The sequence below is a fragment of the Lemur catta genome, chromosome 1 (assembly GCF_020740605.2).
Source record: "Lemur catta isolate mLemCat1 chromosome 1, mLemCat1.pri, whole genome shotgun sequence".
NCBI lineage: Eukaryota > Metazoa > Chordata > Mammalia > Primates > Lemuridae > Lemur > Lemur catta.
In genome coordinates, this window is record NC_059128.1 from 223,156,339 (window position 1) to 223,182,964 (window position 26,626).

Consider the following 26,626-nt stretch of genomic DNA (forward strand, 5'->3'; position numbering starts at 1 on the left):
TTGTATAAGTTATCAACGTTAGCTCATAGTTAAGCCATATGACAACCTCCCATCAGCAACCAACATTTACAGGCAGGGAAGTAGAAAATACTATTATTTATGGATCTATAAAGACAACTTATTGCTATTGGGTTCACTTGCCAGAATGACCAGACAAGATATATAACCATACCTGATGGCCTTCGTCATCATCTGGATGTACCACAAAGTGAACTTCTTGTAAGGTTCTCAGCCAAGCACTGCTACTAAACTTGAACACTTCTGAAAGGATTAGTTCAGCAAAAATAGCTTTGGGAAATTGCAAATTTCCTGTTCCAATCAAAGGAAATGTGATTGATGAGAAAGATTGCTGTTCTACAGTCGTCAAACATTTCTGGATTATATTTGCCATGATCTGAAATACACAGAGTACATTTACATAAGTTAGGGCTCCGACTGGTGGAAAACAGAACGAGCTGTGGTTCCAGCAACTCTCACCAAGATCTCTCTGCCATTGTTGGCTTTGTCAGGGCCTGGGAAGTCAGAAAGGCAGGACAGAAAAAGGGGAGAAGATTTTCCAGAGAGAGTCAAACTCATTCAGGAAGGGAGGGTTCAACAGTGGAGGGATGGTTACATACACAATGGAACCTCAATGCAAACTAAAGTGATGTTTATGAAGAGTTTTTAACATGAGGAAATGCTTAAATATGAAAAAAAGCAGTATTACAAAATGTTTGAAAGAGAATCTCAACTAAGAAATAAATATGTATAAAATTGACTTGAAGGAAGTACATAAAATGTTAAATTGACTTCTTGGTGGTTGTATTATGATTTTTATTTTATTTTTGTACTATTCTGTATTTTCTACAATGTAACACATATTACTTTTTTATATTCTGCAAAACTAAAGCTGGGAGGTTAAACTGGGAGTTGAGGTGAGAATGAAGTTATCAAAAGAAGGGAAGTGACTCTCTTTTATTCTTCACCACATCTCTGGATGCACCTCTTTGTTATACTGAAGGTTAATACAGTACTTTTTAGACACCACTCCTGGAGAACCCCAGTGATTGTTACAGCTTCCACGAGTCAATTACTCTGAAATAACTGGTAGTTGTGAGGGAGTCTCCATGGAATGTAACAAAGATTTCAGTAAATAGACAGGGTTCAACCAATACTAGGGTTTCTCAACCTGGGCCAGATAATTCTTTGTTGATGGGGGCTAGTGTGTGCATCATTGCTAAACAGCACTGGATGTTTAGCAACATCCCTGGCCTCTACCTACTAGATACCAGCAGCAGTTGTAACAAGCCTGTGAGACAAAACTGCCTTAGTTGAGAACCAGAGATCTACACCATGCCAGGATATTCCCAAAGCTTTCAAAAGAGGTGAAGAACTGAGGGCTTTCTCTACCTGCCAAGAAGTCCCTGCTCCATTATCCCAGCTTGGAGCCACGACATGGAGCACAGCGTTGCAGTCCAGATTGCAGCCACTTGTCATGAATATGCTACCCACTTTCTCCTCAGTTCCCTCCCTGGTGGCATTTAACTCTTTCTGGAGCCTTGGACCAGCTTTCTGCAAAAGAGCCTGAGATAGAGATCCTCTTCCAAGCTGAAGATCCACAGGAACAGTGTTGACAATGACATCGGCCTTAATGAAAATAGCAAGTTTGTTAGAAATTGAATTAATACATAATGAATGAGCACCTGTGACTTTGGTAAGCACGGTGGAGTAATGCACAAGATACGTTTCGCCTTTCACACTGACATGCCAGCCCTAACCTCAAGGAGCTTACAATCTGTTATTAGTACTTACTCCCAAAATTTAGAAATTAAGGAAATACACTAGCCACTACTGTCAAATAAACATCTAGTGAGTCAGAGTAGAGCTATGAAAATGAGTGAAACAGAGACCAGAGACAGAGACAATGTTTGTAGAGATGGAGAAAAGGAACGTAAGAGTGAAAGGCAGAGACAGAAAGAGAGAGACAGGGAGAGACAGACAGATTGAAAAAGAAACACAGAAATATTCAGAGAGACAGAGGAAGTGAGAATCACTTTTAGGCTGGCAGGAACTGAAAGTTATTGTTTTGAATTTAATAACATACCTAAAGAAAGAGTGGGTGGATCTGAAGGGGAGTCTGGTCAGCCCTGAAGGCCTGGACAAGGGAAAGTTACTGAGGTAAGGCAAGCAGTGTCCATGCCAGCCTGTCCAGTGGCATCAAGCTCTCCAATGTCTCTGCTGAGGCTGTCCTTTTGGTGAGACGGAGGTCATAGCCTGATGCTATTAGATGTTCTATATTCAATTCCTCTAACTCCACTTACTCAGATTCTGTGCTCACTGACAGCCTTCTGATTCCCTGGTAATTTAACTAGGGGAGAGGAAGTGAGCGCTCTGATCATGTGGACAAGGTCCTGAACCCATGTGGCAAAAGAGTCTAAGGCCTCTGTTCTAAAGAACATGAAGAAAGCAGCTGGCTCCCTCCCCTCTGCCATCTCAATAGCTGTAGCAAAAGCAAAGGGTATTTCCAGTGGCTCATAATTCAGAAGAGTCTTCAAGTTTCTCAGTAGGGTTCTCTTTCCATTAGCCTTAAACGTGTGCCATCTGAAGGTAAACAACAAGTGTTCAAATGGTGGGGCTAGAGAATACTGAAGAAGCATCCCAACCAGTGATTCTTAGCCCTAGTTGCATAATAGAATCACCTGGAATGCTTCAAAAAATTACTGTGGCCTCCGCCATATACCTGACCAATTAAAGTCAGGATCTCTAGGGGTGGGGCCTGGGTATCTGTATTTTTAAAAGCTCCACAAAAAATTCTGGCAGCCAGAACTGAGTATTGTGGATGTCAACTATAGGTGGAATTTAGGGCCTGTATCTCCTGCTAATTGGTGATTCCAAGGAAAAAGAAGTGATAGGAGAGGAGCAGTAGGCAGAAGCCAAGCTGAAGATTTAGTACCTGAACCAGTAACCTTTATCCCTCCTCATTCTTCCTGTGTCTTCTGGAAAGTGCTCAGGCAGGAGCAATGGGGTGTTTTTGTGAAGGCTGATTTTATAGTATGGTGTACAAAAACAGACCAGTAGGTCAAGATCAGTTACAGAGAAAAGAAGTGGATTTGCATTCCCTGGTTTGTGGTTAAACTCAGACCCCTCCACATGAGCACATATGGACAAATATAGGGGATAGTAAATATATTTCTGCATGAACTTTAGGTGGGTTTAACTTCTCAAATTTACATTATCTGAATATTTGACTATAAATCACAGAACCAGTTGATTAGATCCCATTGTTCCTTGGTGGATTTACTAAACAGTACCACTTACCTGTATATCCAGAACATCTCCACTTATCAACTCAACACTCAGACCTTCTTTGGTTTGGATGGAGTCTACAACATTTCTGTTTGCAAGATAATCTTCCTCGCTGAACTGGTCTCTTGACTGTGGAGAAAACAGGAAAGCATTACTAGGCAGTGCCTATCTGAAGATTTTCCTTGTAGGCGTACAAACAGAAAATAACTATTAGATTTCACAGACTTCTCTTATTCAACTCATAACTCAGCTCTGAAATCCAAATGCAGATAATTTATTATTATAATGTTTTGTGTATCAGTTGTATTTAATACTGAAAATGCCAATGAGCTTTTTTACTTATTCCTCCAAGAATCCTTGCATAGCAGACACTGCTCGTATTCCCTGGCCCTTACTATGTAAGTGCGCCCTGGACATATTTCCACCTGTATTTCATGCCTACGGACTTTCTTTAGTGCCTGCTGGCATAGCAGAGAGGAAGTGCAGGTAAATTGAGCCACCCTCCCCACTGCCAGCCCTCATCCAATGATTGGCAGGAATTGGTGTAAAAATACCCCAGCAACCTTACCTCCCAGATAGATTCATTATGAATTTCCTCAATGGGATTGAGTGTATTTGGTGACACACCGTAAAGATTCCTTTACTTTCCTGTTTAAATCACTTGCACTGGAATCCTGTCTCAAGGTCCTCTCCTGGGGAAACCCAAACTAAGACGCATCCCTGAGCACTCCACAATAATGCATTTGTAGTTTGACTGTTAATCAACCATAGAATTTTAGAATTTAAAGGCTCATCACAGATCATCCAGTATAGAAACTTCATTGTCCTGAAAAGGAAACCAGTGTGCAAAGGGATGAAGTCACTTGATCAAAGTTAAACTACTAGCTAATGGAAGACACAATACTTGAATCTGGTTTCCTCACACCCAATTCGGCTCTGCTTTTCACAGAATGAGCTGATCTACCTCATGGTATTTCCCACACTATCGAATGGTAAAAACATGGTGCATATTTTTTACTGCACCTGTGACCGACATTACTAACTAGCATCAGAACTCTTTTTCAATCAATCCAGATACAGTCTCAGAATCTTCCTCAACACAGAGCTCCAGGCAATAACTATCATTTGGTCAAAGATAACCCATGAAATGAAACCTATTTTCCATGTCTGATCTAACTCAAAAAGGATATAAATTTTCTTTGCTTAAAATTGTCTTAGAGAATTTTTCACTCTCTACTTTGGAAATGGGCTTCTGGGCAATCCTTTTCACTTGTTCAGCAATTTCATTCTTTACTTTATACTCTCCTGCATGCAGTTCAGTACGTTGGGTGAAAGCAGTATCAGTGATCTCCCACCCCAAGGAGTCCTTGGGTCAGAGTCTTTTAAAGCATTGTTGTGAAGACGAGAAAACCTCCCAAATGAACCAGCCACATTCTCTATCAAATTTTGGTTTTCCTTTTCAATGTTTTGATTGCTGCTTTCTATTAATGTCTTTAATTGTGTTACAATTCTTTTCACATCCTCCAAACAACCAATATTATGACCATCTCCTTGAACATATCAGACTCAATCAAAATCCTATCATCCCCTCTGCTGTTTTTTATGTCCTCCCATACTTCACATTCAATTTGGTGCTTGATATTGACATGATGAAGGAGAATTTTTTAGAAACATCTTCTCTCCAGGTCTTGATGACACTGATTTTTCAGTCTTCCTTGAGTGAGTTAGGTGGCTGCAGACCTGAGTGTTACCTCCACCCTCTTACAGCTGACTTGGGGTCATGTTACCTCACAGTGACAACTTCCCCATTTTATAATTTATCATTCCAATCAAGTGATGCTTTTTCAGTAAGAACATCCATATTTGAAGATCCAGAGACACCAGGAATGGTGCCAGCAACTTTCTCAGGGGCTTCTCCCTTCCATACAAGGCTGTGCCCAAAGACACACAATATGGGGACACTGATATGGGCTTTTCATTGAAGACAAGATTTATAGCGAAGTAGGTGTCCACCAATAAAAAAATAAAAATAAAGGATTGAAGTCATTCAGACCAAATCAAATGATGTTATTTTAAAGAGTAAAAGGTAACTTTTGGCACATAAAGAAATCCTAATAATGATGAGACTCTGAAATACAGAGTGTCGTCCTGAAATGGCACTACTGTCAAGAGCTCAATGAAAGATGTGACATTCACAAATGCAATGGAGGTAATCCTCACAGAATAGATCTATTGCATTCATGTTTGCTTCGCAGTAAAGTTTTGTCACATTAAAGTGCTTTTCCCATTGACATTCATTGGAATATTGGAGAGGTAATTTTTATCCCGAAAAGTCTTGCCCTTAGAGATTCAATAAATACAAACAATAAAACACAAGCAATTCAAAATAACCTATTAGAAGTAAAGATACTACCATTTTTCAAGGCGGTGGCTCACACCTTTTATCCTAGCATTCTGGGATGCCAAAGCAGGAGGATCACTTGAGCTCAGGAGTTCGAGACCAGCCTAAGCAAGAGACCCCGTCTCTATTAGAAATAGAAAAAATTAACTAGGTGTGGTGGTACGTGTCTGTAGTTCCGGCTACTTGGGAGGCTGAGGCAAGAGGATCACTTGAGCCCAGGAGTTTGAGGTTGCAGTGAGCTACCATAACACCACTGCATCCAGCCGGGGCATCAGAGACTCTGTTGCACCCCCACCCCAAAAGGAATAGTTATAATAGTCAAAAATATTAAAAACAATTGCGTTCTGTGATCAAAAGAGGTCATAAAATTAGGTCAGATTTCCTGGCAGCAGAGCCTGAAATGGGGATTTGTATGCAAGTGATTTATTAAGGTTGTGCCCTCAGGAGAAACCCTTAGGAAGTAAGAGTTGTAGGTAGAGAAGGAGAAGAAGCTAAACTAGAAAGTGGTTTTAGGCTAAGCCTGGCTTCTGCCTGCTCCCCCAGGGACCCATGTAGCATATAAGTTCCATCACAGTGTTTGTCTTACCTGGGGGCAAAGGAGCTGAGTTATTGTACCTTCATACCTGTCAGTTACTGTCTAGGGGCCATCTGGTTGGGAGATGAATGTGACTCCCAGGCACTTCCAGGAGAGGCACCTTCAGTCCTCCCAGAGCCAATCCTCTGCAGAAGGTTACAAGTGTGAGTCCTTACCAGCAATACATAGAGCAGCTGGACTGTGAGTGCATTTAATAAATAAAAGAGACCACAACTTCAGGATATCTGGGAGAGGCACCAAAGAGAGAGCATTAAGAGAAGTACAAAGAATAACTGCATAAATTTGGGAGAAAGAGAATGTTGCTTAGCAACTGAGTCATGTAAAACATCTGAGGGATTTTGGTTGACAGTAAATTTAGTACAAATCAACAGCGATATAGCTGTGTTTGAGAAAGAAAAAAAAAAGGTCACCAAATGCTGGCAAGGATGTGGAGCAACAGGAACTCTCATTCATTGCTGATGGGAATGCAAAATGGTTCAGCCACTTTGGAAGATAGTGTGGTAGCTTCTTACGAAATTAAACATACTCTTCCAATATAATCCAGCAGTCTTGTTCCTTGGTATTTACTCAAATGAATTGAAATGTCTGTCCACACAAAACTTATACATACATGTTTGTAGCAGCAATATAGCTTTATTCATAATTGCCAAAACCTGGAAGCAACCAAGATATCCTTCAGTAGGAGAATGGATAAATAAACTGTGGTGCTTCCATACAACAGAATGTTATTCAGTGTTAAAAAGAAATGAGCTATTAAGTCACAGAAAGACATGGAGGAAACTTAAATGCATATTGCTAAGTGAAAGCAGTCTGAAAAGACTACATATTGTATGATCTCAACTATATGACATTCTGGAAAAGGCAAAAATATAGAGACAGTAAAAAGATCAGTGGTTGCCAGAGATTTGGAGGAGAAAAGGCAGAGCATGGGATTTTTAGGACAGTGGAACTATTCTGTATATTATAATGGTGCACACGTGACATTATGCATTTGTCAAAACCCATAGAACTATATAGCACAAAAGGTGAACTCCAATGTAAGCTCTGGACTTTAATTAATAATAACGTACCAATATTGGTTCATCAGTTGTAACAAACATACTGCACTCATGCAAGATGTTAATAATAGGGAAAATTGGGGGGCAGGGGGTACTTGGGAATTTTCTACTTTCTGCTCAATTTTTCTATAAACCTAAAACACTCTAAAAACAAAGTCCATTCATTTAAAAAAGAAAAAAATGATTTTGTGGCAATAATAATAGAAACATAATAATGAGAATGTGTGATGAATAATAACCCTATTCTATTTTTCACTGTTAAAAACAGACAGCACCTGAGGATGTGCTTACTTCAAGGTACCAAACTTAGCAAAGGGATTATGAAAACTAGATATGTGCTAGTTTCTAGGAAACTGATGCTGTGAAGGGACTCAAAACCATGTCATATGAGGATACATAACAGTAATTGAGTATACGTATTTAATTTGCAGAAGTAGAGGTAGGTAATGGCTAGGGTGGGATGCGAGTGCAGAACATAATAGTTGTCCTTACACATTAGAAGGGCTACCTTACAGAAAGGATTTATTTCTACAACTCTACAAGGAAGAACTAGTACTAATAGGTAGAACTAGAGTAACGGATATTTAGGCTTAATATAAAGCTAGGTTTTTAAATAACAGAACTGCCCTAAGACGGAATGGGTCAACATGGGAGACAGTGAGATCTCAGGCAAGCAGAAGAAGAACCGTCACTTAGCTATATGATTTTACGTCTAAGTTAACTGTTTTACCTTTTTCCCTCCCATATTTTTCTAAATTTAATTCCCTAGTCTGTTGTTAAATACATTTTACTAGTAAAAAGAATTCATTACAGTACTCCTATATCAGAGATGATAACAATATCAAAATGAAGGACACATATATTTAAATATCATTTAATCATAGCACTTTATCCATAAATCTGCAGAGACATACAGCTATCCCAAACACAGCTCATATCTGTTATCTCTCATCAAATTAATAACTTGTGTTTCCCATTTGTTCCTACTTTGATAAGTGTAATAGCTTTATTTACTGAATACCTGTTATATGTCAGATATTTTATAAATATTATCCCACATAATTTAGTCTTCACAAAAGGCTGTGAGATAGATTTTTATCTCCACTTTTTAAATGAGGAAACAGAGAGTCAGAAAGTAACTTTGCCATTGTTATCCAGCTAGTAAACTCTAGAAGCATTTAAATCTATATATTTGGGATTCTAAAGGCCAGTGGAGCTCTAGAATTTCTATATAGAAAGCTTAGGTATGATAATCTGGCCAGAAGTAGAGAGTGATGAAGGGAGTTTGTTTTGGAGCTGTATTTTCTTGGACTGTGTAAGTAAGATTGCTCTCAACTACAGACCAATACCCCTTATGAATACAGATGCAAAAATTCTCAACAAAATCCTAACAAAGCAAATTCAGGTGCTTATCCAAAATATAATCCATCACTACCAAGTGGGCTTCATCCCAGAGACGCAGGGATGGTTCAACATATGCAAATCTATAAATGCAATTCACCACATAAATAGAAGCAAAAACAAAGACCATATGATCCTCTCAAAGGATGCAGAAAAAGCATTCGACAAAATTCAGTACCCATTTACGATAAGAATGCTTAACAAAATAGGTATAGACGGGACTTACCTAAAAATGATACAAGCCACAAATGACAAACCCACAGCCAACATCATATTGAACAGGGAAAAATCGAAAGCATTCTTGCTTAGAACTGGAACCAGACAAGGTTGCCCTCTATCACTGCTTCTATTCAACTCAGTGCTGGAAGTCCTAGCCAGACCAATTAGACAAGAGAAGGAAATCAAAGACATCGAAATGGGGGCAGAAGAGGTCAAACTATTGCTCTTTGCTGAGGATATGATCTTATATCTTGAAAACCCCAAAGATTCTGCCATGAGACTACTGGAATTGATAAACAAATTCAGCAAAGTCTCAGGTTACAAAACCAATGTACAGAAATCAGTAGCATTCCTATACCCAATAACATCAAACTGAGAACCAAATCAAAGACTCAATACTCTTCACAATAGCAACAGAGAAAATAAAATACCTAGGAATATATTTAACCAAGGAGGTAAAAGACCTCTACACGGAGAACTAGGAAATACCGAGGAAGGAAATAGCAGAGGACGTAAACGGGTGGAAAACCATACCATGCTCATGGGTCAGCAGAATCAACATTGTTAATATGTCTATACGACCCAATGTGATCTACAGATTCAATGCAATCCCTATTAAAATACCAACATTTTTTGCAGCTCTAGATAAAATAATTCTATGCTTTGTATGGAACCAGAGAAGACCCCGTACAGCAAAAGCAATCTTAAGCAAAAAGAACAAATTGGGATGCATGAATTTACCAGACTTCAAGCTATACTACTAGGCTAAAGTAACTAAAACAGCATGGTACTGGCACTAGAACAGAGACATAGACCAATGGAACAGAACTGAGAACCCAGATATAAAACCATCCTCACACAGCCATCTAATCTTTGACAAAGCAGACAAAAACATATACTGGGGAAAAAATCCTTATTCAATAAATGGTGCTGGGAAAATTGGATAGCCACATGTAGAAGCCTGAAACAGGATCTGCACCTTTTACCTCCCGTAAAAATCAGTTCACGGTGGATAACAGACTTAAACCTAAGAAATGAAACTATAAGAATTCTAGAAGAAAATGTTGGAAAAACTCTTACAGACATTGACCTAGGCAAAGAGTTTATGAAGAAGACCCCAAAGGCAATCACAGCAACAATAAAAATAAATAAATGGGACCTGATCAAATTAAAAAACTTCTGCATAGCCAAGGAAACTATCACAAGAGCAAACAGACAACCTACACAATGGGATGCTACACATCCGATAAAGGGCTGATAACTAGAATCTATACAGAACTCAAGAAAATCAGCGAGAAAAAATCAAACAACCCTATCAAAAAGTGGGCAAAGGACATGAACAGAAACTTTTAAAATAAAGATAGATTAATGGCCAAGAAACATATGAAAAAATGCTCAACATCTCTAATCATCACAGAAACGCAAATCAAAACCACAATAAGATACCACTTATCTCCAGTGAGAATGGCCTTTATCAAAAATTCCCTAAACAATAAATGTTGGCATGGCTGTGGAGAGATAGGAACGCTCATACACTGCCGGTGGGACTGCAAAACTAGTACAATCTCTGTGGAAAGCAATATAGAGATACCTCAAAGATATACGAGTAGAACTACCATTTGATCCAGCAATCCCATTACTGGGCATCCACCCACAGGAACAAAAGACATTCTATAAAAAAGACATCTGCACTCGAATGTTTATAGCAGCACGATTCACAATTGCAAAGATTTGGAAACAACCCAAGTGCCCACCAATACATGATTAATAAAATGTAGTATATGTAATCCATGGAGTTCTACTCAGCCACAAAAAACAATGGTGATCTAGCACCTCTTGTATTATCCTGGATAGAGCTAGAGCCCATTCTACTAAGTGAAGTATCACAAGAATAGAAAAACAAGCATGACATGTACTCACCATCAAATTGGTATTAACTGATCAACATTTATGTACACATATGGTAGTAACATTAATCGGGTGTCGGGCAGGTGGGAGAGGGGAGGAGGGAATGGGTATATACATACCTAATGGGTGTAGTGCACATGGCCTGGGGGATTGATATGCTTGAAGCTCTGACTCGGGTGGGGCAAAGGCAATATATATAACCTAAACATTTGTATGCCTGTAATATGCTGAAATAAAAAAATTTTTTTAAAAAAATAACTATAAACCCTCTTTAAAGACACAAAAATAGACTTACACAATGAAAAGGCATCCTTTGCTTTGGTTAGAACATCTCAACACCACCTTAAGATGTCAGGTCTCTGTAAAATTTAACTTATAAATTTAATGCAATCCCAATAAAAATTCCAATGAGTTTTTCTCTTTTTCTTTTTTTAACACTGACCGTAAACCAGAAAAGTTCATAAGGAAAAATAAACAACAAGAGTAGCTAGGAAACCAATGAGAAGGTAGCACTGTATAGGGGGACTAGCTCTAACACCAAGCATACTACATGCATGTAGCTCAGCCTGTAATCCCGGCACTTTAGGTGGCCAACATGGGAGTGTCTGTCCATCGCTTGAGCCCAGGAGTTTGAGACCAGCCAGTGCAATATAAGGAGACCCTGTCTCCACAAAATAAAAAATAAAAAAATTAGCTGGGCATGGTGGCCCTCACGTGCAGTCCCAGGTACTCAGAAAGCTGAGGCATGAGGATCCCTGAAGACCAGGAGTTCCAGGTTGCGGTAAGCCATGATTGCACACAACACTCCAGCCTGGGCAACAGACGGAGACCCTGTCTCTAAACAAAGTACTACAAAGCCTCTCTGAAACAGATGAATAAACAGGTCAATGGTCTAAAATAGAAGGTCCAGAAATACTGGAACTACGTATGAAAATCTAATATAGGATAAGGGTGGTATCTCAAGTTACTTGGGCAGTGATAACCTTTTTAATAAATGGCGTTGGGACGGTTTGATACCCATTTGGAGAAAAGATAAAATTAGTTCCATTCCTCACACCATACACAAGAACAAACTCCGAATGTATTAGAGATCCAAATGTAAAAAACAAATCAGTACAAGAACTAGAAGACTTCTATAACTTGGGTGTTGGGGAAAGTATGACTAAAAGTTATATATTAAAACATGTAATATAGTAAAAGATAAAATAAAAGACTGGTAAATTTTACTACACAAAATAAAAACCATTTGCATACAAAAAGAAAGCCACCATATGCAAAAACCGGGAGGACATGTTCATAACACACATCACAGATAAAAGATTAATATCCCTAATTTACAAAGAACTTAAAAACTTTTTAAAAAACAGATCCACCTAACCAACGCAACTTTTAAAATCTGAGGGGGGAAAAGAAAGACCAAAACTGCTATGGAAAAAGATGCCGGGCGCGGCACTCTCTTCAGGGACAGGGTGGTCGGCCACCCCTAGTCACGGGGTCGGCCCTCCCCCCACCCCCGCCAGAAGACCGGGTTCTGCGAGGCTGGGGCCACCGCGCCCGACCGGCCTGCAGGGTCTCGCGCGCACCCGGAGCGTGGCTGGGCATCCCTGCCGCCCCCTCCTCAGACCCGCCCCTCGCGCCCCTCACCATCCTCCGGGAGGAAGAGCGCCGGGAAGCCGGACGGGCTCGCGGGCTCCCGGTCGACCTCACACTCCCAGCCTCGCGATCCCGTCGGGCTCTGGAAGTACACCTGCAACTTGGTTCGCAAGTTCTTCGGGGGATTGAGGCTCCCCAACGCTTAGATCAGCAGCGGGAAGGAGCCAGGCGCAGGCACCCTCAGCTCCGCCAGTCCGTCCCGGACTGCCCGGGCCGCCCCACCCAGCAGGCTTGTGCCTTGAACAACTTTCGCTTTCATTTCTATGAAAACCGCTTCTCAAGATTACACAGCAGCTGTCCGCAGATTGTGTTGCCCTTAAGCAACAAACGTTGCTGTCAGACAAGTTGTTGGTTAGAATCCCGGGTTAAGCCACGTGTTAGTTGTGTAACCTCAGTCAATTGCATCTGTACAAAGGGCATAGCCATAACTACTTCATGGTATTATCATGAGGATTAAATGAGATAAAGTCTATAGAGCCTGGCACATTAAAAAACAAAAATCAGTATTAGTTCCTGGACATCCCATTCCTACCCTACCCTACACACCCATCTTCAGAAAAATACACTGGGTCATTTTCTGCGCCCCCTAAGACAGGGCTGGAATCAGGTTCTCCTCTGGCCTGACAAGGCATTATTTTAATTTAATTCAACCAATTTGTATAGAAGGCTCTTTTTTTAAAAAAAGAATTTTATTTTATTTTTTTATTTCAGCATATTACTGGGGTACAAATGTTTAGGTTACGTAGATTGCCTTTTCCCCACCCAAGTCAGAGCCTTAAGCATGTCCACCCCCCAGACGTTGCTCACTACACCCGTTATGTGTGTATATACCCATCTCCTCCTCCCCCCTCCCATCCGGCCGACACCTGATGAATGTTATTACTACATATGCACTTAAGTCTTGATCAGTTAATACCAATATGGTGGTGAGTACATGTGGTGCTTGTTTCTCCGTTCTTGTGATACTTCACTTAGTGGAATGGGTTCCAACTATATCCAGGATAATACAAGAGGTGCTAGATCACCATTGTTTTTTGTGACTGAGTAGAACTCCATGGTATACATATACCACATTTTATTAATACACTTATGTATTGATGGGCACTTGGGTTGTTTCCACATCTTTGCAATTGTGAATCATGCTGCTATAAACATTCGAGTGCAGATGTCTTTTTTATAGAATGTCTTTTGTTCCTGTGGGTGGATGCCCAGTAATGGGATTGCTGGATCAAATGGTAGTTCTACTCGTATATCTTTGAGGTATCTCTATATTGCTTTCCACAGAGATTGTACTAGTTTTGCAGTCCCACCGGCAGTGTATGAGCGTTCCTATCTCTCCACAGCCATGCCAACATTTATTGTTTAGGGAATTTTTGATAAAGGCCATTCTCACTGGAGATAAGTGGTATCTTATTGTGGTTTTGATTTGCGTTTCTGTGATGATTAGAGATGTTGAGCATTTTTTCATATGTTTCTTGGCCATTAATCTATCTTTATTTTAAAAGTTTCTGTTCATGTCCTTTGCCCACTTTTTGATAGGGTTGTTTGATTTTTTCTCGCTGATTTTCTTGAGTTCTGTATAGATTCTAGTTATCAGCCCTTTATCGGATGTGTAACGTGAATATTTTCTCCCATTCTGTAGGTTGTCTGTTTGCTCTCATGATAGTTTCCTTGGTAATTTTAAACACATTTTATTTAGAATTTAATGTCATCTACATGCTAACATTTAAAAAAATTTTTTTATGTCAGAATATTATGGGGGTACAAACACTTTGGTTACATAAATTGCCTTTGCACGGGGGAGTCAGACTTACAAGTGTGCCCATCCCCCAGGCAGCATGCACGGCATCCATTAGGTGGAAATTTACCCATCTCCTCCTCGCCTCTCCCTATATGGAAGGCTCCTGATCTGCCGGGCACTGTGTTAACATTATAAAGATGAATTAGACACAGATCCCTTCTCTCTGGGCTGAGGGTGGAAGTAAGGAGACAGAAAAACGAAACAAGAGATTAATCCAGTTATCTGTGTCACGAAAGGTCTGGGCAGGATATAGATGGTATACTCAAAATGGGTAATTGAAGGGAATTTAATAAAGGACTTACACAGGAGTAGGAAAAAGTTTAAGGTGCCCATGATGACATTCCAATTTAAAAAAAAAAAGTTTAAGGGATGATGAAGCAGCCCCACTCTCCCTGTACCCTCTAGGCTGAAGGGGAAAGGGAGGGGCATCTGGTAAGAGCTATACTCACTGGAAAGTGCCGTCAGGCAGGAGCCATGACTATAATACTTTCCAGAGACAATCAGGGGAATCTAAGTACTTCAGCCACTTTCTCTCCCTACCCTTCAATCACTGGCTGGTGCCTCCTGTTGTGGAACCCAAATATTAATAGCAATCACAGAATGGAGTTGATGCAGTACTTAGAAGTCAGCCCCAGTACAACCTCCAGGGCAGAGGGCAGGGTAAGTGGATTTTGATATCACATCTGTATTGAGATACATATAAAGTATTAGGATAACAGGGAAATCAATCACTCATTGTAATTGGAGGCAAGACTGGAGGAAAGTTCCTATAGCAGTGGCACTTGAATAAGACATCAAATGATGAGTGGGGGATTTCAAAGAGAATGAGGTGAAGAATGAGAATGAGGCGTGTTCTCTCTCTCTGGATTGAGGGAGCATATATATATCCCTGTGCTGGGTTACTAGCAACCTGAGTCAGGCAACACAAATTTATTAAGCACTGCTATGATTTGGTTTGGCTCTGGCTCCAAATCTCATGTTGCAATTTGATCTCCAATGTTGGAGGTGGAGCATAATGGGAGGTGTTTGGGTTTCTGGGGAGAGAGAGGGAGACAGAGAAGACACAGAGCAAAGGCCAGAACAATGAAAGTACAGACTACTTTGGAAACCTGGTAGTCTGGTGTGACTGGACCATAGGGGCTTGGTGGCAAGGAAGGGACATAAGGTAAGCAAAGTCGAATGAGAAATACCCGATGGCCATCCTGTGGAGTCTAAACTCTGTTTTCTAGGCCACCGGATCTCAAAATGTGACCCCCAAGCCAGCAGCAGCAGGCTCATTGCGAAGCTGTAGCCCAGCATCCCATCTTACTTTGTCTCACTTCCCTTTTTATTTGTCCTTGGGCTTGCACCTCCCAAATGGTTAGTACCTTAACCCTTGCCTTAGGCTTTATGTTTTAGATCTGATTAATGAATGACCCAGTTAATAAAAGAGGAAATAGTACCTAACTCCCATAGGGAAATCAAAGCAAAAACAGTACTAAACTATTATAGTAAGTGTAAAGAAGTCCAATAAAGGTCTGATTTTTCTCCTAATTACTACTATGATGCTATTTTTAGGGAATCATCAAATATCTGTTATTTTTTAATTTTCCTTTTTCTTTGGAGTGGAGGGTGCCTCTAATCTGCTGGTGCTCAGTGAGCTCTCTGGGCAATTCAGCACTGATGCTGGAGAGGTGAAACACACTCTAGGAGCAAGGAGGGGGCAAAGATAGCTTGGTAGGGTATTGCATATGCTTTCTCTAGAAGGAGAGAAGAGATGAAATCTGCAGTCTACTTTTATCTTTACAGTTACCTATGTGTTATAAAGGAAAAAAATATTGAGAAATGTGATTTTTACAGCTAAAAGTGGCAGCAGTGAAGAATATAGTTAAGTTCTACTGTGATAATATGTAACAAACAGCTACATACAAAATCAACCAAAGATGTCCATGCACACACTATACAATTGTACACTGTATGTGTTGTAGGAAATTCCCAGAATATTAACCTAATGAAAGAGAAAAAAGCAGTGAGGGAAACAACACAAACGATCTGTTCCAAATATGGGTTTAACTTTATTTAAAGCAGATGCAGATGATAACACCTTCCAAAGGGCAAAAGCAGTAATCCAAATGCTCACCAATCACTCACACCATGAAACTTGTATATGCACATACTTTGCAATCCAGGATCTAGGATTTAGCAGAAACCAAAATTTGCTTCTTTTGGAGCAAATTTAGCTAAAAGATTAGTAGATAGAAAATAATCAATCAATCATAACAGTAAAGAATTTAATGAATCTTTTTAATCTTATCTGATTTCTTTTTAAAAAGACATCACTTAGCTTAACCTTCCTCAACCCTCTGGACAAAGGAAAAAATTCTGGCTTTTAGTTCTTCAAATAGGACTTCCTTGGTGGAAATTTGCTTTGAGTCCTGTGTAGGGATCCATTTCTGAGAGAATCCCAGAATGAAGGGACCTCCTCAGCCTGCTCCATGGAGGAGAAGTGCACCCTGAAGGAGGCAGTACACCTCTGGGGTACAGAAGCCCTGGAGCCAGATGACTTGGTTCAAATCCCAGCACTTCTATTTATTTACTGTGTGACCTTTGGCAAGTTACTTATCCTCTCTGTGCATCAGTTTTCTCGGTTATAAAATGGGGAGACTAGTATCAATTATAGATGTAAAGCTCATATAAAAGGGACAAAATAAGTAAAGTACAAAGTAAACATTAGCTATTATTACCTGACAAAAAAATTATGTGTGTATATGTATCTTTAGGAAAAGAAGATGACATCTTGTTTGCCATTTTTGGAGAGAGGCTAGGACACAGATAACCACATAATTTGCTATGATAACTTTTATCTTACTTGGAAAACCATTTAAAAGTAAAATTTGACATGTCATATATGGCTCAATTCTCACCTTTTTTCTTTCCAGAGAGAGTATCAGGGAGAAAGATTTTAAGGACAAAAACATGAATTGGAGGGACTTAGTAAAGGGACAAAAAACTAATAGAATGAGGGCTATAGTTACCGTAAAATGATAGAAGATTGAAATGAAAGTAAGATTATTTATCTGTTAAACCTGGAAGTGGGTTATACTAAAAAATACAAAAATATCCAGAGGGAAACAATGTTCAGAAACATGTGGCACTACTGTGGTAGGGCAAGTGAACCCAAAATAGCAGGTTACCAGGAACAGAGAGCAAAGACTCCAGTTAGGAGCCTGTTCAGAGTTCAGGCGCCAAGTGTTCCAGAGTAAGGAACTCACAAGCTGGGCATGGTAGCACGTGCCTATAGTCTCAACTACTGGGGAGGCTGAGGTGGGAGGATTGCTTGAGCACAGGAGTTCAAGTCCAGCTTGGGCAACATATTGAAACCTTGTCTCTTAAAAAAAAAAAAAAGAAAGAAAGAAACTCAGTTTTCTAAATCAATGGTGAGGACTCCAGAAATGGATTCCTCACTCCTGCCTCTGCCAAAAATTTAGGAAGCATATATCCCTCTGCTGGGTACTAGCAATTTAAGTCTGGCAAGATTAAGATTTATTAAGCACTGTTATAGTTTGGTTTGTTTAGCTCTGGCTCCAAATCTCATGTTGCAATTTGATTCCTAATGTTGGAGGTGGAGCCTAATGGGAGGTATTTAGGTCATGGGTACAGATCCCCCATGAATGGCTTGGTGCTGTCCTCCTTGTGGTAATGAATGAATTCCCACTCTATTCATTCCCACCAGAACTGGTTAAGTTACTAAGAACATGGCACCTTCCCCCTTTCTAGTCTTGCTTTCTCTCTGGTTCCTCCATGAGTAGAAGCAGCCTGAGGCCTTCACCAGATGCCCAGTCTCCCAGCCAGCAGAATTGTGAGCCAAATAAACCTCTTTTCTTTATAAATTACCTAGCTCAGGTATTCCTTTTAGCAACACAAATGGACTAAGACAGGCACCAACTGTATATCAGGCTCTGTGCCATTAAAAATAATAGTCTTATTCCATTAGTTACCAAAGGTTTCCCAATCTCTGCTACTGGCCACTTTTCTTGCCATGGGGAATGGAGGGGAATACGGGTCTCTAATTTTCTATAACCAAAGCCTTCCCCCCCACCATTTACACTAGAATGTCACTTTAACAGGTGGAGATTAAAAGGAAAACAAACAAAAAACTGAAGGGCCACTCCAGGGATGGCAATGAAAGAAGGATCAATATGCAGCTGAAGAACACAGAAGATGATATAAGACCCACCTCTAACTCCAAAGATGACACAAGAATGAGACATGACACCTCTTCAGCTTGGGGCTTTTGTCTTCCATAAAAAGTGTCACTCTAGAAATGACAGACTAGCTGATACTTACTCTTGTATTAACAACTTCTCAAGATGAAAAATTTTAAAAGGTGTGTGTACATAAGGATTTACATTGGCATTAACTCAGCCTCCTGAAATATATTTTTTGAAAGCTTGGGTTAAGACATTCTTCCAGCAGTTTTCTTACTCAATTCCTCTAGCTTTCAGCTCTGCTTTGACACGTTTCAGGTAAGTAGGATCAGGGTAGCCGTAGCTGCAGAAGGAAAAATTCCTTTAGTGTCACCACAAATGGTTCCAATCTGTACAAGAGATATTTGCCATTTAAGCATTTAATATTTAGTGTTTCAAACATTCCCAGGTAATCCTGAAGGTGGGTGACTTATAATCACTTTTACAAGTACAGACGTGAGTCACTTAGCCAGTGAGTGAGCCTGGTCGTCTGACCAGCATCTGCCTCTCAACAGGCCTTTTTTAAATTTTCAGTTTATTGTAAGTAGTGATGCTCATAAAAATATAATAATGTACTGTATTTTATGGGAGCATTGTAATCATATGCTGGTAGGCTTTTAAAATTTGAGGATTTGAAAAAGTCTCAGGGTGTTATTTTTCTTTACTATCAAGGGTCTGAGGTATTCTATTTAAGTTTCATAAAGAACAATTGGATTTCCTGTAACACAGCTTCCACCACTGGTCTCCTTACAACTAAGACTTTTTCTAAAGTGCTATTGGCCAAGTGAGTTCAGGTTCTCTGTGGACTGATGGGGGGAGAAGGGGAGAAGAGGAGAAAAAAAAAGGTGGCCTTAAAAGAAAGCAAAGTAGATAAAATTCCTACGATCTACCTTCAAATAGACAAGAAGCCCCAAATTAAATCAACTTATATACCATTCATCTTGGATTCTGAAACCCCGTCATTTGATGTAAAATTTAGTAACTATTTAATACATAATACTTTGTAGTTGGCAGAGTAGAAGTTTATGGGGACCAATCTTTCTGTCTATAAGGTTATCATCCCCAATAAGCATCTGTCAAAATACTTTACTATACCCAATACCACTGCTATAAAGTGTCCTTATATCCACATCCACAAATTGCCATATTTCATAACTCCTATATTCTGCTTAGCAGCCGTTACATTTCAAAAGGCTCTCACCATTCTGGTCCTCCAAACCGGCATGTTTTGTGGTGAATATCATTCCATGTGATGACATCTGAGGCTCCTGATACTCGAGAGTCCCCCACTGTGAAAATCAGCTTTTGATCAAAGGCCTTTTGAAGCAGTCTCAAAACTTCCCTTCCTTCTTTATTATCAGGCAAATATGCAGTTCGCTGTATTCCAGGATACATCTTTCCTGGGTGTGGGTGCTCTTTCTGTATGAAAACAAGAAAATGTAATGTGAAAACAGTCCCCTGTTTAAATTTTACTATATGTATAGATGTGTTCATTTGTAGATAGAGAAAATCAAAAGCAAGAAAAGTATTTAAGTTTTGCTCATATTCCCCAAAATTCATATTTTTCCTTTTTCCTCGAATTCATGCTGGGAACACTATCTACCTTTCTGACTCCCCCCATCCTAAAACATAATCTCCACCTACCCTTTTTCTGCCTTAAGAAATAGACACAAAAGGTAACTAAGTTATAAGCAAACATGGTGACCTTTATCATTATTTCAATCCCTTGCATAGGACCATGGAAATAATTCCCTGGGAAATCCACTGTCTAATAGGCAACAGTACAGTCTCTTTTGCTCTGATAATCCTAGCATGGTGGAAAGAAACCCACGGGGCTCGGAAACACTTACTGTTTGTATGCCTCCTCTGATATCATATTTAATCTCAATGGAGCCACAGGATTCATAGCCTGGAAGTGAGATGTTTGACACAGTGAAAACCATGCTTCCTTCTGGCTGATTTCCTTTCTGGATACCATAGGAAGTCTGACACACAGGGCAGATTGGCTTATATGACATGGCTTCTTTGATACAAGGGGCACAGAATTCATGCTTGCATTTTGGTAGCACTTGTTTGTTACTAATGGTGTCCATACAGATGACACAGACGTTCTTTTTCTTCTTGTCCTCTTCCGAAGCCTCAGAACTCGCCGAGTGGTTGAATGTAAGGGAAGCTGCTTTTGAATTATTACTATCAATGTCCATGGGTGTTTCATGATCCTCATTCAATTTGTCTCCAGCCAATGGGGACATTCCCTCTTCTTTTAAGACATACTGCTTGGCCTTTGCAAGGTGATTTGGCAAACCAGTCAAAATCACTGACTCTTTATTTAGCAAAAAGTGTATATCTGGATGCCTTTTTTTAAGGTCATCAGTAAACTTGGTTCTATGTAAGTGCTTTCTCACCTTGCTCAAAGATTTCAGTGAAAGAACTTCTCTCATCAGCTGACATGAGACGTACTGAAAGGCATCGATGAAACTTTCATAAGCATGCGCAGATAGATCTACCTGCTTGTCCTTAGGTTCAAATAAAATGCAAGTTTTCTGACTTTTTACTGAAACCTTGATGCTAGTGTCATACCTTTTCTCTATTTCTGATATATCCTGGAGTAACTTAGCTTCTAAAACCTTATAGAGAGCAGTGTCAACCTCAACTCCATTCAGCATGCACCTGGGAGTCAATATTCTCACAGGCGCCTTGACAAGAGCTTCAGAGATTTTTTGTTTGGCAGCTGAAATGTCATCTTGCGTCCCAAGGAGAGTTAATTCTCTTCCTTTCTCCTTTATAAGGAGCTTTGTAAACTGACGATTCAATTCCTGTTTGATTTTATTTGCCTGCTTACTGTCTGCTAAAGAGACACATTCTTGCTTCAGAAGTTCTGTGCTCTTCTGGAATTCACTGACAAAAGACTCACGAGCTGCTTCTAGGTCACCTGATTGACTTGGGATGAAGTCTAAGGAGACCATATTTGGGGAACTCTCCTGGATTTCAATGTTTATACCAAATCTTTTCTCTATTGAGTCTATTTTATCAGGACGGGTAAATTTGAAGTATTCAAAGAAAGGCAAGGGAACTTCAAAACAGTTGCTTTTTTCTTCTGACTTGGTTTCTGGCTCAGAAGGAGAAATGTAGCTGTCCCAATCTTGCTCACTGAGGGCCTTTTTCCTTTCTGTTTTTGAAGAGGAAGATTCATGTTTTTGCTCACTTTCTAGCAACTGCTCACTCAAGAAGTGATATATTTTTTCAATATCTTGGAAGTCACCGCACACCTTTTCAATTCCATTGTGACCCTCCATTTTTTTGACATTGGGGCAGAGAGTGGCCACATATCCCCTCTGCTCTTTGGAGAACAGGTTACAGTTCAGATCAGCTGTTACAGTAAGAAAGATCTGAAATTTAAAAAAGAACAGGAACAAATAAAATCTCTCAGCATCCAGGCATACAGTCTTTTCAGGAGAATGCCTAGAGACTACAGAAACAACCACTATGTCTTCCCTAAGCAGGGGGCAACTTCTTTTAAGTACTTTATAGAGAATGCAGCATGCTACAGCCCAGAGGTTCTCAGCTCTGTCTGCATATTAGAATCATCTGGGGAGTTATGGAAAAAAACCAGCCAGGGCCCAGGCACATCCCCCGAGATTCTGACATAAGTGGTCTGCGCTGGAGCCTTGGGCGTGAGAGTTTTTAAAAGCCCCATGGCTGAGAGATCTGTATTCTAGAGCTGCCACTATCTGTCTGACCTTGGGAACACGTAGAGGGAAGGCTTCTGCTCTCTGCGTAAGTTGCTATGGTTCTCACAAAAGTTTCAGCCTGGAAAGGAGCCATAAACCTAAGGAAAAAATTTTTTTCCTATTACTGTTTTTTTCTCTTCCTCACTACCCCCTCCTTTTTTCCCCCCAACTGAACACCTGACTGCATGCAAAGTTGCTGGGCCTTTCTAAATCCTGGCCTTTAGGAGCTCAGATATGACAAATCAGATTAAGATAAAAAGGACAGAGGCAAATTGCCTACAATATAAAAGCAAAATTTCCAATGTTTTGTTCCCTCTCAAGGTCTTTGTGCATGCTATTTTGTCTGCATGTATTAATAACATTCTTCCTCTAGATCTTCAAAATATTTCCTGAATCCAGCCTCCTCTCACACTTCCACCCAGAGTCTAAGCCATTATCACCTTTCACCTGGCATACCGCAACCTCTCCTAACTGGACTCTGACCTTCTACAATAGTCACTCCCTACTTTTTTTTTTTTTTTTTTTTTGAGAAAAAAAATCTTGCTCCATTGCCCCAGGTAGAGTGCCCTGGTGACATTACGACTCACTGCAACCTCAAACTCCTGGGTTCAAGCGATCCTCCTGCCTTAGTTTCCTGAGTAGCTGGGATTACAGGTGCGCACCATGATGCACTGCTAATTTTTCTATTTTTAGTAGAGACGGGGGTCTCTCTCTTGCTCAGGTTGGTCTCAAACTCTCCAGCTCAAGCAATCCTCCAGGCTTGGCCTCCCAGAGTGCTAGGATTACTAGCCTGAGCCACCATGTCCAGCCCCCTACATTTGTTTCTCAACACAGCAGCCAGAGTGACTCTGTAGAAATGTAAATCAGATCACCCCCTCCCCTAGCTCAAAACCATTTGATGAATCCCCTAACATTTAAGTTAAATTCCAAAATCCTGGCCAGTCTTGGTGGTTCATACCTGTAACCCCAGCAGTTTGGGAGGCTGAGGCAGGGGGATCCCTTGAGCCCAGGAGTTTGAGACTAGCCTGGGCAACATAGTAAGACCCCATGTTTCTACAAAAAATAAAAATAAAAAAATTAGCCGAGCCTGGTGGTGCATGCCTGTAGTCACAGCTCCTGTCTCAGGCCTTTGGACTTGTGCTGTTCTCTGCCCAGAATGTTCTTTCCCCAGAAATCCACTTGGCTAGCTCCCTTACTTCATTTATGTCTACTCAGATGTCAGTCACCTCATAGGAGAGGTTTTTCTGGATATCTTATTTTAAATGGTGGTTCTGACACTGTCTTGTCATTTATTCTGCTTATTCTTCTTCGAAGTTATCACTGGCAGACATTTTATTATACATCTATTTGTTACTATTATTGTCTGTTTCCCTCACTAAGAGGTAAGGCCCCTGAAAACATAGTCTGTTGAGATCCTGCCTGTGACTCCAGCTCTTGTAACAGTGCCTGTAACAGTTAAAAATAATGCATTATAAAGTTCAAAATAGCTAGAATTGGAACGTTCCCAACATAAAGACAATTGCTTGAGGTGATGGATATCCATCCCAATTACCCTGATTTGATTATTATACATTGTATACATGTATCAAAATATCACATGTACCCCCCAAAATATGTACAAATATTATGTATAAATAAACAGAGGGAAAAGGTCTCATTATATACAGAACAGAAATAAGAATAGCAGACTTCTTACAAAACCAATGCAAGCCAGAAGACAGTGGAATGACATCTTTAAAGTACTGAAAGAAAAAAAAAATGCCAACCTAGAATTTCTATATCTAGTGAACACTTTTCAAAAATAAATGTGAAATAAAAACTTCTTTAGATAAACAAAAATGGGAAGTCATGTTTCTGAAACTGTCTCCAGTCTCCCGCTACAATAATTTTTTTACAGTTAAGTGAAAAAAGTAGGAATCAAAAGTGCAGACTCAGAATTTTGTAAATAGGTTTGCCAACTTGCATAGAAAGAGGCTAGAAGGCAATAAACCAAATGTTCATGCTGTAGGCAGTCAATATCTACTTGTTGAATGAATCTTTGCATGCCCAGCTCCTTCTCATCATTTAAGTCTCAGGCCAAATTGATAAGGAAAACCCTCATCTATTACTTAGCACAGCAGCCACCTGAGACCCCCACCCCTCACGGAAGACCCACATTAGCATAATACTAATCTAACACCTGGCACATTAGCATATTACTAACCTAACATCTGGCACATCAGCATAACACTAAATCTATTACCTGGTGCAGACACTAAACCTATTACCTGGTATAGACCCTAAACCTACTACCTGGTGCAGACACTAACCTAACCTATTACCTGGCGGGCATTAGTCACCCCTTGGATCATCCCAACTTAATAAAAATGGGAAAAATTGGGTAGACGGTGCTCAGAATTTGGTGGTGAGACCCCCTCTGAGCCCGCCTGCGAATAAATCTTGATTCTTCCGACTCTCCATGTGCTGCTCGGTTTGTCCTCGGGACTACTCGCTGTAACACTTGCTGTAACAAAATGTCACCTCCTCAAAGAAGTTGACCCTGACTTCTGGTCAGAAGTAACACCACCTCCATCTTCCCTTTCCTTGCCCTGGCTCTGTCAGTAGTGTCTGAGGCAAAACCACATTTTATTTTCTTCTTAGCACGTATCACTCTCTGAAATGGTTTTATTTTGTTTACTTGCCTATGGTCTTTTTGTATGCCTCCCCACCCCCAATACAAGCTGCATGAGAGCAGAGACCTTGTCTGTTGTGTTCACCTGTGTCCCAGTCCCTAAAACAATGTCACCTCATAGTAAGACCCCTGCACATAGTTGTTGGACCAATAACCAAAGGTGTGGTGATCAGAGAGGAAGTTGCAGGAACATAGCCACAGCCAGCTCCTTTCAATACTCACCTTTTGGACACAGGAATCCACAGTGTTAGGAATATGTCCTTCATTTGGATGCTTCTCAGCAGACTGTACTCCTGCCTGTGACTGTGTCAGCGAAGAAATTTTGGGTCTCGTGTTCTCTACTGGATTTTCAGTGGGTTCCAGGAAAATGGTCACATGTTTGTTGTCAATAACCATTTCGTGCTTTTCTTTTTTCAACACTCCCTCCTTAGCTTCAGTGGAGACATTAAACAAGAACATATATACACACAGAAATGGGAGAGATTTCAGGTAATTCTCTTATTCCTGCATCTGTGTCCTGCCCCAGCACCCTCCTGGTAAGGCTGCTCCCTGCATGGTGGAATGTGGGTTGGCCAGGGAGGAAGCAGGGAACTGTTAACTCTAGGGTGAGCAGCTTAAGTTTTACTGTAGAAATGAAAGCTTAATGACAGTGGAACATCATCCACACATTAAAAGTCATGTTTCTGAAACTGTCTCCAGGCTCCCATTTCAATACTCCTTATACAGTTAAGTGAAAAAAAGCAGGAATCAAAAATGCAGAGTCAGAATTTTATAAGTGTTTGCTGACATTCATAGAAAAAGGCTGGAAGGAAATATACCAAAACGTTCACATTTGTTTATCTCCGGGTAGTTTCCTTCTTTATTCTTTTCTTTCTTTTCTATAGTAAACATATATTACTTTCGTAATCCTCAAAAATAAATCAGTGGAACCATTATTTAAAACATAAAGTGGAATGCCAAAATGACAAGGACAGTGGCTGACAGGCATCCGGGACAAGGAAGATGACAGCTGAGAAATATGTCAGGATGAGGACATGGAAAGCGTCAACACTGAGGCGCAACCCAGGTCCCAGACTGCGTACACCGGGGCTCTGTCCTCCGCCGTCTGAGTGCGTGTCCACTGTCTGAGTGAGACTCTTGGCAGCAGCAGCCCCGTTCCTGTCCCTCACCAGACTGTGCCATACTTTCTCCCACCCTCTCCCCTAGGCCAGCTTGAACTAGGTCTGCCCTGAAACCCGCGGGGCTGGGCCCCCGGGGATGGCCTTTGCGCCCCGGCCCGCACCCCTGCTGCCCGCAGCTCACCTGCCCTTTCTCTGAACTCCACCTGGAAGGTGTCCGGGCCGCAGTGGCCGACCGGCCGGACGGTGCACTCCCCGCCGCCCGAGGCCCGGCTCTGGAAGTACTTTTCCAGCCTCCAGTGGAGCCGGGGGACGGTCTCGGACACACGCACGAGGAGCGGGGACGGCGGGCAGACGCCGGCGGCCATGGCTCCGCGTCGGGACTTCGGGGAGAGACGGGGCCGAGACTGGGGCTAAGGCGCGTCCCGCCCTGCGACTGGGGCCGCAAAGTTTCAGTTTCGCTTCGCCGAAGGTCCCTCCCCGTTCCCGGTAGAGCCGCTTCCCCGCCTCCGTTTGCAGTCGTTGCTGTGGCGGGTGCCGGGTGAGTAGGTCGCGTCCC

General features: G+C 40.9%; 1 protein-coding gene across 1 annotated transcript; it reads right to left on the minus strand.

The window, feature by feature from the left end:
- Positions 1-18,625: 18,625 nt before the first annotated feature.
- On the minus strand, positions 18,626-26,625 carry DTX3L (deltex E3 ubiquitin ligase 3L). Its single transcript, XM_045540148.1, has 5 exons — positions 26,252-26,625; positions 25,172-25,380; positions 20,398-21,936; positions 19,749-19,966; positions 18,626-18,851 (listed from the first exon to the last, which is right to left on the minus strand). The coding sequence occupies exons 1-5, from the start codon at positions 26,433-26,435 to the stop codon at positions 18,782-18,784; spliced, it is 2,220 nt and encodes a 739-aa protein (XP_045396104.1). The 5' UTR covers positions 26,436-26,625; the 3' UTR covers positions 18,626-18,781.
- Position 26,626: the final 1 nt, after the last annotated feature.